The 17188-nt window shown below is 39.7% G+C and overlaps 1 protein-coding gene across 4 annotated transcripts in view; it reads left to right on the top strand.

The window, feature by feature from the left end:
- The window catches only part of Raver2 (ribonucleoprotein, PTB binding 2), a 124309-nt gene that overhangs the window by 52378 nt on the left and 54743 nt on the right, over window positions 1-17188 (top strand). For all 4 annotated transcript variants that reach the window (XM_008831063.3, XM_029562504.1, XM_029562503.1 and 1 more), the window contains exon 4: window positions 223-414. In XM_008831063.3, the coding sequence (XP_008829285.1) occupies window positions 223-414 (192 nt within the window). The remainder of the gene's footprint in view (window positions 1-222; window positions 415-17188) is intronic.

Raw genomic sequence — 17188 nt, 5'->3', positions numbered from 1 at the left:
AATAGGAAAGAAATTTGACAGATCCCCATTTATCTTCCTGTCTTTAGGAAAGACTCCATCCAAACAAATCCTAAGCTTTTATTTCCATGGAGAAGTAATACATTATTGTCACCAGCATAGGCTCTATAGGATCAATTATTATTGAATTTGGAATTTATTTATGTAAATGAATGTTTGTAAAACAAATTCAGAATTTCCTTTTAATGAACTGTGTGGCATCAGCTTGCACAGGATGAAGGGAGTCACATTGGCGGCTTTGCAGTAGTTGAATATAGCACTGCTGAGCATGCTGAAGAGGTTCAGCAGGCGGCAGATGGTGTGAGCATCAAGGGAAGCCAAATCCAGCTGTCCTTCTGTGCCCCAGGAACACCGGGGCGAAGCACGTTAGCTGCACTCATAGCAGCTCAGCATGTGGTGAGTGGCTTGTTGCTTTTTCTCTTTGGTTCTGTTTTATGATCTTGAGGATCCTAATGCTATCTTAACCACCCAGTCTGTCCAAAGGCAATGCTCATTCCCTGGACCGTTGTTATAGATCTGCTACAATGAAAATCTCTTTAAATTTTTTTTATTTTATTTGTATTTATTTTAAAATATTTCATTTATTAATGTAATTTTATTTTATGTGAACGAATGTTTTGCCTGCATGTATGTGAGTGCACCACATGTGTGCAGTGTCCACAGAGGCCAAAGAGGTCGTTGGATCCCCTGGAACTGCAGTTATGGGTGGTTGTTAGCTGCCCTGTGGATGCTGGGAATGGAACGTGAATCCACTGGAAGAACATCAAGTATTCTTAACCTCTAAGCCATCTCTCCAGCCTGTTTGTTTTTCTTTTATGTGTATGAGTGTTTTGCCTGCCCATGTGTATGTAAGTGCTCCACATGCACACAATGCCCACAGAGGCCAGAAGAGGTCGTCGGATACCCTGGAACTGGAGTTACAGATGGTTGTGAATTGCCAGGTGGGTACTGGAACTGAACCTGGGTCCTCTGCAAGAACGGCAAGTGCTCTTCACTGCTCAGCCATCTCTTCAGCTCTCATCTTTTAAAAAATTTTTTAAAATTTATTATTCTATTTTATGTGTTTTTGTGTATTGCCTGCGTGTGTGTAAGTGCACCCATGTTGTGCAATGCCCATGGTGGTCAGAAGAAGGTGTCAGATCCTCTGGAACTGGGGTTACAGATGGTTGTTAGCCACCATGTAGGTACTGGGACTCAAACCTGGGTCCTCTGCAAGAGCAGTCAGTGTTCTTAACTGCTGAGCCATCGCCAGCCCTTATTTTTTTTTTTTTTTTTGATAAACAATTTTTAAGTTGGTCAAGTCTTATCTTTATAAAATCAAACTAGATATTGAGAACAAGAGAGGAGAAAGAATTACTAAAGTGTATCCATAATAAGTAATTTTTGTGTATGTATGAATGTTCAGATGTGTGTGGGCAAATGTGTATGCATTTGAACATGCACATGTGTGCGTGTGGATATGTGCGTGGACCCAAGGCTGATGTTGGGTGTCTTCTGTGATTGTTCCCCATTTTATTTAAAAAGACAAGGATTCTCACTGAACCCAGAACTCTGCAATTCTGGCTAGTTTTGCTAGCCAGCTTCCCCTGTCTGTCTCCCAGGTGCTGGAATTAAAGATGGCTGTCATACCTTCCGGCTTTTACAGAGGTTCTGGGGATCCAAATGCCAGTCCTCAGGTTGCAAGTGCCTTATCCCTGAGCCATCTCCCCATCGCAAGAAATTTTTGAAGGAATTTCATTTATTCAGCAAATATTTGAGTTGCTATCTGCTATAAGTTTTTAGTGGAATGCTTCTTTTTTTAAGAAGTTCTCACAGAAGTATTCATAGTACAAGTATCCACAGTCCAAGCTGAGGAAGATGTTGGCCTCCTTTCTGCTCACACGACACCGTGTACCTCTTTCCTGTGACTATCTTCTTCCTCCTTGACCTCTTTAACCTAGAAGTCCCTTAGACACGGGACTATACCTTCCTCCTAGTTTTTACCTCAGCACTCAGGATAGCACATATCCGATGATTCAGTAACAGAAGGGATACAGTTTTGAAAGTGTTGGAACAGACTTCATGATGAAGAGGACATTTGAGCGTGGCATTAAGGAATGGATGAGATATTGACATGTGTTGATGGGGTGGAGGATAGGATTGCCAAATAAATACAGATTTTCCATGAGACATACTGCTGTTAAGAATTATTCATTGTTTATCTAAATTCCAAGTTTAACTGAACATCCTACGTTTTTCTTCACTAAATCTGGTGACCCTAAGGATCAAGGCTGAATAGTCACTGCAGGCTGAACAAACCAAGAAATTCTCGGTGTTGGACTCAGTGATTGGCATTCTGACCCTGTCCTTCTTCCTTGTTTCTTCTCACCAGTAGCATTCATTACTCAAATATTTATTTGCTGCCTAAGATGTACATGGTTAGAAATGTAAAGGCTATCCCTGACCTCTCTTAGGAAGCTCATGCCTCCTCTTGCCAAGCAGAGCTCCTGACTGTGTCCACCGCGTTGGTGACTCTTGATCCTCTGCTTTCTGCCTGGTTTTACTTGTTGCTATGCTAGCCCCATCTGTGGTAAGTAGCTTGTCTTTTTCTGAAGCAAACCCTCAGACAACTAGGGCCCATAGTCACCATTTCGAATCTCCATTTTCCTCTCAGCCAGGAGGAGAAAAGGAATCGATTAACTCTGATCTTCATCTGTGGATATCTGTGTTTCCAATCTTTCTTTCTGTGCCATAGTTGACATTTAACTGTATTACTCAAATTTATCCCTCTTCTCTAAGCTTTCAACATTTGATATACATAGACTTAGAACTTCTTATCATTTTTCAGATGTCACACATATTTTCTTCATTTTCCTTCTGTATAATGTGCATTTTCTTTTTGGCCTTCATCACCCTTAGGTAAATTTGTTCTGTTTTTCCTTTGAAAGTAATAACTTTTCTTCTTCTTATCATTTCTAAATTTTCTCTTTTACTTATTTCTGACTTTATCTTTATAATTTTTCTTATTTCTGTATTACATTTACTTTTCCCCCCTTTTTTGGTTGGGGAACAGGATTCTCCCCCATCTTTATGCGTATCAATGCCTACACTTGTTTTCCTTTTGGGCGCTAGGGATTGAACCCAAGACCTCTTGCATGATAGGTAGGTGCTCTGCCACTCAGCTGCATCCCCAGCCCTTGCTCTTTTTTTCAATTTTGTTTTGTGTTAAATGCATTTATAGGCAGGTGTGATGGTACAGTAAGCCTAACATTTGGGAGACTGAAGAAGGGAGATTGCCATGACTTTGAGGCCAGTCTGGGCTATATAGTGAGTTCCAAACCAACCAAAGCTGTATAGCAAGACCCTGTATCAAAAATTAAATAAATAATATATATGTGTGTGTGTACACACACACACACACACACACACACACACACACACACACACCTTTACAGGAGGTTTCCTTCTAACTAAAGCTGTACTTACATGTCTTAAGTATTAAATTAGGGATGTTTCAGTTTTGTTATAATTCCTTTTTAAACTCAAAGCTTATATTAATATATTCTTTCAATTTAGGAACTCAGGAATTTCTTTAGACATTTCTAAACTTAATGTAAAGACCATTTCCAAGTGAGCCAACAACTGTCAAAACTATTTCCTACCAGAAATCACATACATTAATAAGTATCAGAGTAATTCAGACCTCAGGAAGCTTTCTACCTGGACAGGTGCCCCAAGTCCCAGATGGTGGCAATGACATAAAAGTGAACAGGGCCTGGAGAGATGGCACAGTAGTTAAGAGCATTGTCTGCTGTTGCAGAAGAGCTGGGTTCAAGCCTCAGCACCTAAATGGCTACTAGTAACCATCTATAACTCCAGTTCCAGAGAGTCTGATGCCCTCTTCTGACTTCTGTGAGCATTGCATGTAGATGGTATACATACATATATGTGGGCAAAGCACTCATATACATAACACACACACACACACACACGACAATAAAGCAAGCATGGGGATACAGAGTCTAGCTGATTATAGCCATGGGGAATCCCCATGACTCTATGGTAATTTCTGTTACTTTGTCCTGTTGTAAACCCTTCAGTGTATAGCTGGAGATGGGACTCTAGCCGCAAACCTTCATTTTATTTGTAACAGGTGAAACTGAAGCTGTCATGGGGAACATCTACGACAAGTTATTTTCAGAGATGTGCTCCTTTTAGAGCACATGCCAAGGGCCAGCTTTTCTCACCTCCTTCCTATTTTCACAGGTATAAATACTTGCACATGTGCTTCAATGTGGATTCCACATGAGAGAAAACATATTTGTCTGAATCTGATCTATTTTGCATAACATAATAATCTCTAGTTCCATCCATTTTCCTGAAAATAATTTTATTCTTTTTTACAGTTTAATAAAGTCTCATTGTGAGTATGTACCACATTTGCCATATCCATCCATTCATCAGTGGGTATCTCGGTTGGTTTCATAATTCGGCTATTGTAACTAACTAGTTTAGGAATAAACATGTATGTACAAGTGTTTCTGTGGTATGTTGGCTTGCAGTCCTCCAGTTATAAGCCCAAGAATGGCATATCTGGGGCATATGGTAGTTCCGGTTCTAGGTTTTATTTGTTTTGATTTTTCATTTTGGTTTTAGCCACAGCTGTCCTAGAACTCACTATGTAGACCAGGTTGGCCTGGATCTCAGAGAGATCCATCTGCCTCTGCCTCCTGAGTGCTGGGATTAAAGGTGTGTGCCACCATTTCCAGCTAGTTTTAGTTTTTGAGGAAACTCCATGCAGATTTCCATTGTGACTACACTGTTTTATATTCCCACCAGCAAGCTATAAGGAAGAGTGTGTTCTCCTTTGTTCATATCCTCGTCAGCATTTTTACCACTGGTTTTCTTGATGATCACCATTCTGACTGGCCTGAGATGGAATCTCAAATCAGTTTCAATTTGTATTTCCCTGATGGCTAAAGATACTGAATATTGCTTAAAATAGTTGTAAGTCATTTGTCTTTCTTTCCTTGATAATTCAGTTCATTAGTCTGTTCACCGAGTGGATAGTTTGGGGATTTGGGGTGTTTAATTTTTGTAGTTCTCTATAGAGTCTAAATATTCTTGGTCTGATGTATTGTTGACAGATACTTTTCCACATTGCACCATTCAGGTTATTTCCTTTGCTGTGCAGAGACCTCTAAACTTCCTGTAATTCCACTTGTCAGTTCTTGAAGTAACGTTCTGTTTCTTCCCTTTCAGAAAGTCTTTCCCTGTCCTCTGGTGTGCTTTCTCTGTGCTTTCCCTGGCAGTTTCAGAGTTTCAGGTCTTACATTAAGGGCGTGAATCCATTTTGAATTGATATTTGTGCATTTTTTATTTTTAAAAAACCGTAAAATTCTAGGAAAAAGTGGATAAATTCCTAGATACATATGACCTATGACCTGCCAAAATTAAATCAATAGGTTATAAACAACGGAAACTGATACATAACAAACAGCAAGACTGAAGTAGTAATATAGTTTCTTAAGAAAGACTAGCCCAGGAGCAGACTGATTCATTGTTACATTCTATCAAACCTTTCAAGAAGAGCTAGAACCAGTGTTTCTCAAACTGTCCCATAAAACGTAATGAGAAAGAATACTACAAAACTCTTCTACAAAGTCAGCACTATCCTGATACCAAAACTGTGTAAAGGGACAACAACCAAAAGAAAATTCTAGACCAACTCCTCCAAAGAATATAGATGTAAAAATTCCCAGTAAGATCTCAGCTCTCAAGCCTGCTTGAGCATCTAGGACCCTTGTATGTCCTGAGATCTGTGAGTTCTTTCAGACCTGCCATTTCTCTCAGACCTGCCATGGTGATTTCCCTTTCCTACACCTTGCCCCCGACCCTGCCTGGCCTACTCATATTGCTAGGACCCTTGTACCCCCAGAAATAGGAGCTCTCTGAGACTTGTCATGGTGAGTTCCCTTTCCCACATCTCCCTGTGACCTGCCATCTCAACTCACAGGCTGACTCAGGTCACTGAGACCCTTGTGCACCCCCACACCTGCCAGCTCTCCCACAGCTGTCTGGTGAGGTCCTTTTTCCCATACTTCACTGTGTGCCACCATCTCAGCTCTCAGTCCTGCTAGAGTCACTAGGATCCTTGCAACCCCAGACTTGTGAATTCTCCCAGGCTGAATTATCCTCCAATCTGTTTACCTAGTGACCACTCATCCCATCCTATTTCTCTAGGATCAAGGGGAGTCAGTACTGGAACCTCAAATCAAGAGTTGCATCTATTGCTAACTGAACTCAGAACACTTCTCATACTCCATTTGCACATCAACATAAAGTAGCCCCAAACTGAACACCAGTATAGATGATACCTAAGTCTTTTCAAAAAAACAAACATGACTAACCAAGATAATATGCACACAGAAACTGGTGCCCCCATTGTAATGTTTCCTGGAAATGACAACCTAGTAGATGCACAAGACAATGATTTCAAAATAGCAATTATAAATATGTACAATGAGCTCAAAAAGGATATGAATAAAAAAGACTGAGAGAAGACCACGTGAAAACACAAACAGTTGAATGAAATAACTATAACAATTCAAACTATGAAACTAGAACTCAGTGAAGAGGTAGAATCTCTGAAGAAAAGCCAAACTGAAATAAAACTTGAAATGAAACACTCAAGAACACAAACAAAAAGTTTAGAGGAAGGAAACAAAAAGGAGGTGGAGGAAATGGAACAGAGAATATCAGCTCTTAAAGATAAGACTAGGGAAATGGATCATTCATCAAAAAACAAGTCAAATCTAAATAAGATCTCCGAGATACTGTGAATAAACCAAACCTATGGATCGCAGGCATAGAAGGAGAAGAAATTCAGGGCAATGGCACAGAAAATGTTTTGAATAAAATCATAGAAGAAAACTTCCCAAATCTAGGGAAAAAGATACCTTTCAAGGTACAAGACACATATAGAACACCATATAGACAGGGTCAGAAAAAGAAACTCCACACTTCATACAATAGTCAAAATATTAAATATACAGAACAAAGAAAAGATATTGAAAGCTGTGAGAAAGACCAAGTCACATATAAAAGCAGGCCATCCAAGTAACAGCTGACTTTTCAATGGAGACTATGAAAACATGAACCAATGTCCTATAAGTCAGGAAAGAACACACAGTCCAGCCCAGACTATTATACCCTGCTATATCAGTTGTCTTGAAGGAGATTGAAAAAATTTCCATGATTAAAAAAAAAAAAAGATTTAAGGAATGTATGTCCATGAAACAAGCTCTATAGAGAATACTCAGTGTAATACTTTGGTCTGAAGAGAAGATGAAATATTCTAAAGAGGGCACCAAGATTAAATAAATTATCCCAGAAAGGTTAACCAAAAGAGGCCTAAGAAAACAGCATTTGCCCATTTGGTAGGATAAAGATGAGATCTCAGCAGACCACCAGAGTGCCTATTCCTTCTGGCATAGGGGCTGAGAACCCAGGGGATGGCCTGAGAGGGCCTGGATCCTGCCCCCATGTGGATGAAGCCTTTGAGAGGGAACTAACACTGATTCTAGCCACTCCAACAGCTATTAAAGTGCCTGAAAACAAATTCTGAGTCCATTATTCTCGACTCCAGCCTTGGCAGACAAAAGAAAAATGAGGGGGAACCCAATGGAGGGATGCTTTTGGAAGCTCTCATTAAGAAATCCCAGTGGACTCTGTATTAGTCAGAGTTCTCCAAAGAAACAGAACCGGTAGAATGAATATATATGTATAGAGATTTATCAGCTTAGCTCACAGGATAGAGTCCAAGTAGTCCGTAACACCCACATTTAGGGTGTGTCTTCCAGCTTTAGATATCTAATCAAGAAGATCTCTTTCATTTCAGTTAATCCCAGATCCAATCAAGTTGATACCCAGGATTAGCCATCACAGACTGATATGAATATTTGAAATTTGCCCTGTTCTCACTTTTTTTGGTTTCCTGTCTAGAACTTGTAATGCTAACTACTCTTGCCTTTACTTCTCCTTCATATCACCTATTCACCAGTCAAGGACTGCCTTTGCTCCCTGCAGGTAAGAGTTATGCAATTTGGGAGTCTTTTAGACAGACCCACTGAAGGGGTACCCCAATTGCCTCTCCCTGTGTCCCTGTTTAGCATGGAAGAAGCCAGAGTGGTGTGCATCCAGATTCCCTATCAGCAATTTAGGTAACCTCTTCAGAGGATGGTGTGATAAGAGTAGGAGGTAGGAATTGGCTAGGCAGTTAGGGTAAAAGACTCCAAAGAAAAGTGACCAGTTTCTTGACTAAAAGTCAAATATCCTTGGGCCTCTTAGCAATATACTATGTTCCAAAGGTCAAAAATGTCAGAAGTATTTGGGAGCTCTTATCTAATTCCCACAAGGATTTTAGGGTTACCTCTTCAGAGAGGAGAATGTTAGAGTAGCAAAATGCCCCATGTAAAAAAAGAGAAAGAAAAAGAAAGAAAGAAAGGAAGGAAGGAAGGAAGGAAGAGAGAGAGAACGAAAGGAAGGAAGGAAGGAAGGAAGGAAGGAAGGAAGGAAGGAAGGAAGGAAGTTAGTTCTCAGAAAAAAGTGATGGGGAGATATGGGAGGTGTTGGAGGGGAAGGAGTGGAGATGGATTTGATCGAAACACCCTATATGTATGTATGAAATTCTCAATAAAGTTTTTTAAAAGTTAGAAAAAGAAAACAGCATTATAACACCAATATAATAGGAGTTAATAAACACTTGCCAGTAATAACTCTCAACATTAAGGGTCTCAACTTCTGAGTGAAAAGACACAGACTAACTGATTGTATTAGAAAACAGGATCAGGATCCATTGATTTGTTGCCTCCAAGAAGCATGCCTCACCATAATGATCCATACCATCTTAGAGTAAAAGGATGGAAAAAAGTATTAAGCAAACAGAACTAAGAAACAAGCAGATATAGATATTCTAATATTTGATAAGACAGATTTCAAACTAAAAGTAGTCAGAAGATACAGAGAAGCTCATCATACTCATTAAAGGAAAAATATACCAAGAAGATAAAGATAAAGGGGCAGTCAGTTTCATTAAAAAAAAACCCCAAACAAACCTCTGTTAGATCCACAATCACACACCTGTCTACAACACAGTGGTGGTGGATGACTTCATTACCCCACTGTCACCAACAGACAAGTCAACCAGACAAAAACTAAGAAACCCTGGAGTTAAATGCCGTCATAAATTAACAAATATATATCTGTATGGGTTCTATATGCCAACAACAAACTTGACAAGAAAGAAATAAGGAAATAAATCCCATTCGCAATACCTTCAGAAACACCTAGGAAGAAACCTAAGCAAGAAGCTGAAAGACAATGAAAATTTTAAAACACTTAACAAAGAAACTGAAGACACTAGAAGACGGAACGCTCTCCCATGTTCATGGATTGGTAGAATTAAAATCATGAGAATGATAATGTTACTAAAAGTGACCTACAGATTCAGTACTATTCTCATCAAAATCCTGTTGACATTCTTTATAGAATTAGAAAAAAAATTGTAAAATTCATATGGAAGTACAAAAGAAACTGAATAGCAAAAGTGATGCTAAGCAGAAACAGCAATGCCAGTCGTTGTAATACCTGATCTCCAACTACACTACAGAGCCACAGTAACAAAACCTATATAGTCCTGGCACAAAGACAGACATGTAAGCCAGAAATAAACCTACAGGAAACTGTCAAAAACATACATTGCCAGCAATTAGGAGGCAGAGGCAGGTAGAACTCTGTGAGTTTGGGGCCAGCCTGTTGTACATAGTGATGTCTAGGCCAGCTAGCGCTGCATAATGAGTCCCTGTATCACAATTAAAACAAACAAAATCAAATAAAAACATATCGGAAAAAAGGCAGCTCCTTTCACAAATGGTGCTTAGAAAATTGGATCTCCACATACAAAAGATGCAACTCTTGATTTGAGGTTCCAGTACTGACTCCCCTTGATCCTAGAGAAATAGGATGGGATGAGTGGTCACTAGGTAAACAGATTGGAGGATAATTCAGCCTGGGAGAATTCACAAGTCTGGGGTTGCAAGGATCCTAGTGACTCTAGCAGGACTGAGAGCTGAGATGGTGGCACACAGTGAAGTATGGGAAAAAGGACCTCACCAGACAGCTGTGGGAGAGCTGGCAGGTGTGGGGGTGCACAAGGGTCTCAGTGACCTGAGTCAGCCTGTGAGTTGAGATGGCAGGTCACAGGGAGATGTGGGAAAGGGAACTCACCATGACAAGTCTCAGAGAGCTCCTATTTCTGGGGGTACAAGGGTCCTAGCAATATGAGTAGGCCAGGCAGGGTCGGGGGCAAGGTGTAGGAAAGGGAAATCACCATGGCAGGTCTGAGAGAAATGGCAGGTCTGAAAGAACTCACAGATCTCAGGACATACAAGGGTCCTAGATGCTCAAGCAGGCTTGAGAGCTGAGATCTTACTGGGAATTTTTACATCTATATTCTTTGGAGGAGTTGGTCTAGAATTTTCTTTTGGTTGTTGTCCCTTTACACAGTTTTGGTATCAGGATAGTGCTGACTTTGTAGAAGAGTTTTGTAGTATTCTTTCTCATTACGTTTTATGGGACAGTTTGAGAAACACTGGTTCTAGCTCTTCTTGAAAGGTTTGATAGAATGTAACAATGAATCAGTCTGCTCCTGGGCTAGTCTTTCTTAAGAAACTATATTACTACTTCAGTCTTGCTGTTTGTTATGTATCCTATTGATTTAATTTTGGCAGGTCATAGGTCATATGTATCTAGGAATTTATCCACTTTTTCCTAGATTTTTACAGTTTTTTAAAAATAAAAATTGCAAAAAATTTCAAAATATTCACTAATGATCAATCCTGTGTATTTCATTGGACTCTGTTGTAACCTCCCCATTTTCATCTATAATTTTATTAATTTGGTCTCCTCTCTTTTGGTTAGTTTGCATAGGACTTTGTCACTCATATTGTTTTTTTTTAAACAGCTCTTTGCTATATATTATTTCTTTAGTTTCTATTTCATTAATTTCTGCCTTGATCTTTACTCCTCGTGAGCTTCTGATTTTAGGTTTACCTTGTTCTTTTGTTTTTTCTAAGACCTTGAGGTACATAAATACATGATTTGAGATCTATTTAATTTTTCAATGCAAATACTTCTAGATATAAACTTTCATGTTAGAACTGCCTTAGCTATATCCCAAAAGCTCTGGTTAGCTATGTTTTTATATTCACTTAATTCTAGAATTTTAAAATTTCCTCCCTGATTTTATCACTGGCCAAGCCCTGTCCATTCAAGATGTTCAGTCTCCAAGTATTTGTGTGGTTTCTGTGCTGTCTCTTGCTATTGAGCCCTATTTTTATTCTGTTATGATATAAGATATGAAAATTGTTTCAATTCTTTTGTATTTGTTATGACTTGATTTGTGACTTATAATGTGGTAATATTTAGAGAAGGTTCCATGGACTTCTAAGAAAGAAAGCTGTTGTATCTTCTGGACAGACTATTCTGTAGATATCTGTTCAGTGCATTTGGTCTGTGGTATCACTTAACTTAGAGGTTTCTTTATTGATTTTTCTTTCAGTTTGGACAACCTATTTAAACATGAGAATGAGATCTTGAAATCATCCACTATTGTTATATCAGGATCTTTTATGTCCATTAGTGTTTGTTTTATGAAATTGGGATCCCTAGTGTTTGGTGCATATGTATCTACAATTGTTATATCTTCCTAATGAATGCTCCCTTTATTAGTATGTAGTGATCTTCTTTATCTCTTCGAATTTTGGTGTTGTCTACTTTTTCAGATATTGGAGTAGCCATGCCAGCTCATTTTTCACTTCATTCACTTTAGCCTTTGATTCTCAGCCTGTGAGCATCTTTGCTAGTGAGGTGTGTTCCTCGGAGGTAAAAGTTAGTTGGGACTTGTTTTCCATCAGTCAGCTGGTCTACATATATGGTGCACTGAGGCCATTTGCATTTAAAGCTATTGAGAGACATTTATGAATACCTGTAATTTTGTCAGCTGTTTTTCTGATTGGTTGGATTATTGTTTGTTCTTTCAGGTTTGTTAGTTCACGTGATACATCCCTTCCTAACTTTTCTGTTTATCTGCTCCTCTCATGAAATTTGCTCTTTGCTCTGCTCTTATGATTGAGACTCTCTTCTCCTTTTATACATAGTATTCTTTTAAATAGCTTCCATAGTGTTGGCTTGGTGGTCATGGACTGTCTTAGTTTGTGTTTGTCTTGAAATGTCTTTATTTCTTTGTCAGTTTTAAAAATATAGCTTTGCTAGATATAACAGTTTTGGTTGACAGTTATTTATGTTCAGGGCTTAAATACATCAGTCCAGCTTTCCTGCCTCTCCATAACTGTGTCCCAGGTTGAGTTCAGGCTCCCTTACTTATGATTGTTCCATATTCTCAAATCCCTATGGTAGCTGAGTTTTAAACAATAGATGGCTTCTCAGGGTGGCACGTAACCATAACCCTCTGAGCTGGGGTAACTCCTCTCTGCTGCTTACCTGTCCCACTTGAAAATCACTGTCTGAGCAAGACAAGCAACTGCATTTGAGGCTTATGAGAGTTTTGAGTCTGTCCTCTGAATAGGACTGTCATTCTCTCTTCACCCAGGCCTCCTCTTACCTTTTGAAAGAGGCATCTCCTTCCCCTCCACCCTGGAGCCATGTGGCTGGAGCTGTATTCGGCTTGGCTTCCTTCTTTTGCTTGATTTTTCTTTCTGGTATCTGCACCTGGATTCTTGAAATTCTTCCTCTCTTTCTCTTTAGAATAGAGCCTTTAAAAAACTTTTCTTATTCTGACATGTCTTCACTGGATCACATGATCAGCTTCTAGTCTGACATATCACCAGAGATTTTCAAAAGCAGTTCTTCCATTGCAGATTTTTAGTTACATTGTGGTTAGAAAACATCCATGATCTTGATTTTGTGAGGAGGCAATGTTGTGAGCTTTGTGTCCTGTTTTGTGGTTGATTTCTCTGAATCTGCCACGTGTGCTCAGAAACTGCCAGTGCACTGTGTTTGGTTTTATTAAATCATATGTGCACACAAGTGTGTGTAGGAAGATCATTTTGCTCTTCTTAACTACTCTTCAGCTGTCCTGTACTGTAGCTTCTTTCTTTACCTTCTTCATCTGTTAGCATCTGAGAAGAATGTATCCAACATTTTTCTCTGTAATGGTCAATTTTTCTATTTCTACGTATCCTGTCAGTTGCTGCTCCATCTATATATATATATATAGATGTATAAAATGATAGGCATTTGAGAATGTATTATTAGATATATGCCTCTCATAATCACATTGATCATTTTATTAGTATGTGTGTTCGATCTTGAGAAGAATCTTTTCTGATGTTATAATGGATACTTTAACTTTCTTTGTTATTTTCCATTCCTTTATTATCTACCTTTCTATGTGTGTTCTTTTAACTGTGTGTCTCATAGTTAATATTTTAAAATCAAATATGAATTTTCTATGTTTTTATTGATACATTTAAATAGAGTGTTTTGTCTGCATATAAGTACACCCATGTCATGCAGTGCCCAGGGAGGCCAAAAGAGGGTGTCAGATTCCCTGGAACTGGAGTTACAGATGGTTGTTAGCTGTCATGTGGGTGCTGGGAACTGAACTTGGGTTCTCTGTTTTTTTTTTAAAAGAAGTCATTTATTATTTTTATTTTATGTGTAAGTGTGCATTGCCTGCACATATGTATTGCCTGTATTGTGCAATGCCCATGGAGTACAGAAGGCAGCATTGGACCCCCTGGAACTGGAGGTACAGATAGTTGTTAGCTGGATGCTAGGATTCAAACCTGGGTCTTCTGCAAAAAACAGCCCGTGCTCTTAACCACTGACCCATCTCTCCAGCCCTCTCTTTATTTTCTTGTTCTCCTATTGGATGGATAGGTATTTTTTTCTCTTGCCTCATCAGCTGTACATTTAACCTCTATCCTGGTTGTCCCTACTGCATTAATACCCCTTCCTTTCTCAGCACCACTGCCTCCCACCCCGCCCATTCAGCTCATTGGGCTTCTTTCCTAGCCCTACTTACCATGCTACTGGTGCCCAGTTTCTTACTCCAGCATTGCCTTAAATGTTATTGTTATTTCATGGGCCTAGCTTTTACAAGTACGATGAGAATTATGATATTACATCCTTTAATTTCCCCATAGTATGCAATATTGACTTGCATTTCTTCTCCAGAATACTTCCTCCAGGGGGGTTTCAGTGTGGGCATTCATGTGGTAAAATTGTTTCAGAATGTGGGACTGGAGAGATGGCTCAGCAGTTAAGAGTGTATACTATTCTTTCAGAGGACAGGAGTTTGAGGAGTTTGATTCCTAACACCCATGTCAGGTGGCTCACACCTCCAGCTCCAGGGAGATCCAATGCTTCTGGCCCCTGCAGGCAACTACACTCATGTGCACATACCCACATACATTCACATGGTTTTAAAAAATAATAAAAATAAAATTTAAAAAACTTCTCAGGGAGCTGGAGAGATGGCTCAGCAGTTAAGAACACTGGTTATTCTTGCAGAAGACCCAGGTTCAAATCCCAGCACCCACATGGCAGCCAACAACTGTCCGTAACTCCAGTTCCAGTGGATCTGACAGCCTCTTCTGTCCTCCATAGGCATTGCATTGCATGGCATGGGTGCACTTACCTACACGCAGGCAATACATGCATACACATAAAGGAATAAATTTAAAAATTTTTTAAAAAGAAAACAAAACGAAACAAAACTCAGAACATTTATAGTTTGGAACATTTTATTTCATTCTGATACTTAAGTACTAGTCTCTCAGAATGTATAAATCTAAGTTTGGAAGTTTTTTTCCCTGTAACACTTTGGAAATATTAGTTCATTGTCTCCTTGAATCTAGTGTTTGAGAGAGAAGCTGATTGTGATTGGTACCTAGTTCCTTTGGAACGTGTTTATTCGTGAAAGCTTTTAACAACATTGTGGTTTTCTTTTTTATGGTTTTCCATTTTTTGCTTGGTGCTTATAAATTTCATGCCAAAAAATATGCCTTGGTCTGTTTTCTTTGGCATCATGCTTGGAGCACTGAGTGATTTTTTTTTCTGTGTTCCTCAGTCATTCTTCGATAATGCAGAATTCTCAGCGATTATTTTTCAAAGATGCCCTCATGTTGCCTACTTCAGGGGCCCCTGCTCGACAGGCACCGACCATCAGCTCTGCCTGGCACTTTGCTGTTGCCATTAGCTTCATCTTGTTTATACTTATTTAGCTTGCTTTTTCCATTTCTTCAACCTGGTTTTTTTGGCCTTCTAATTTGTTTTTAATCATATATGTTCTATTTAACCAGCCTATTAAAGCACAGAATACAGATGAAAAATATTGCCTTCTGTTTTTCTGAAGTTTTTAATCTATAGAATAGGGATATTAACACAAATTTATAGAATAATGCTGTTTATTGTGAGCAAGGGCTGCTTTTATCTGTCTGAGTGTATATTTTTATGCCATTATTTTCCCCTGGATCTTCTTTATAACTGAGTGTCCTTACTCATAACTAATATAAATATATCATCTTTTTTTTTTAGGCTATCTATTTGTCTTCCCTGGAGAGCTGTCATGCCTAGTTGGCATTTTTACTGTTTCCTGCTTCTGCTTTCTGTCTTACATGTGCTCTAGCCTGTTGCCTTTGAGTGGCTCCACTTTCCAGATGTCTAGCTATTGTTTTCATTGAATACATAGTTCCCAGGGGGCGAGTGTCAACTCCTTGGTGTGTCAGTGTTTAGAGGTTAGTGAAAGAACTGACATGATAGCTCAATAGTAGAGCTCAAGACCCTGGATTCATCCTTCCCTGCTTCATAAACATTTGGTAAGGGAAGGGATGGACAGACTAGAGGGAAAGCCTGGTCATAGGTTAGGGTTTAAGGAAGACAAGTAAGGAGAGTCTGCCCTCAGCTTCCAGGCTTTTCCCTCACGACAGGCACCCTGCTTGAGAGTGCCTCTGCATCTGGTACCCAGCCCTGTGTTTCTAGGCTCCTTTCCTCACTGTGGCCCCTCTGCCCTGGCTGTGGCTGTAGAACTGAGCTGAGAAGGCTGCCAGATGGAAGGAGATGGTCAGTGACCATTGCTGTCAGTGCCCACAACAACATTATCTGGTCCCCGCTCTCCACCATGGGCTTGCGTGCTACCTGATGCTAAATTTTGGTCTGTGGCATCAGTGGGCCCATGCTGCCCTTTGTCTGCCTTGCTTTGCTGACAGGAAAGCCAGGCTCCTCTGAAAGCAAAGTAGAGGAAGCAGTGCTGTGTCACAGTGCCAGAGCCCCACTGTGGTCCCTTGTGAGACGAGGCCCCCGCTCTCTGTGCAGGTCTGCCCACACACCTATCTCCACAGGGTTTCACACTGGCTTTATGTCTGTTTCCTGGAAATATATTCCTCTTCCTCTCAATTTTATAGAACCTAGTTGGGAAAGGCACCTAATTGTCCTTGTCAGTTCTCTCTTTTCTCATCATCAGATGTTTATCGTTTTTCTTTTGTTTTATATTGATATCCACATATATCAGGCTGCATTTTTGCCTATGTGTGTGGTACTTGTATGTGTATGTATGTGTGTGTGGACACATGTGTGAGGGTGCACATGCTTATGTGTCTGAAAGTCTGAGGTTGATTTCAGGTGTCTTCCTTGATTGCTACCTATCTTATATATTGAAGAACTGTGTCTCACTTGTCGACCTCTCTGATACGGCTGTTCTGACAAGCCACCTTGCCTGGGAACCTCTTGTTTCCATCTCTCAGTGTTGGGGGGCAGGCCGGCATGCCCTTCTGACTTTATCTTATTTCATTTTAGATTTTTTTTCATTTTTTGATCATGAAACTTTATTGATTGCTACCTATCTTATATATTGAAGAACTGTGTCTCACTTGTCGACCTCTCTGATACGGCTGTTCTGACAAGCCAGCTTGCCTGGGAACCTCTTGTTTCCATCTCTCAGTGTGGGGGGCAGGCCGGCATGCCCTTCTGACTTTATCTTATTTCATTTTAGAATTTTTTTCATTTTTTGATCATGAAACTTTAATTTTATTACATACACACACACACACACACACACACACACACACACACACACAGAGAGTGTGTGTAGGCACTCACACAACACACT

Source organism: Nannospalax galili, unplaced genomic scaffold (genome assembly GCF_000622305.1).
Source record: "Nannospalax galili isolate Female #2095 unplaced genomic scaffold, S.galili_v1.0 scaffold553, whole genome shotgun sequence".
NCBI lineage: Eukaryota > Metazoa > Chordata > Mammalia > Rodentia > Spalacidae > Nannospalax > Nannospalax galili.
The sequence above is the reverse complement of the archived record's forward strand: the minus strand, read 5'-3'. Positions and strand labels throughout refer to the sequence as shown.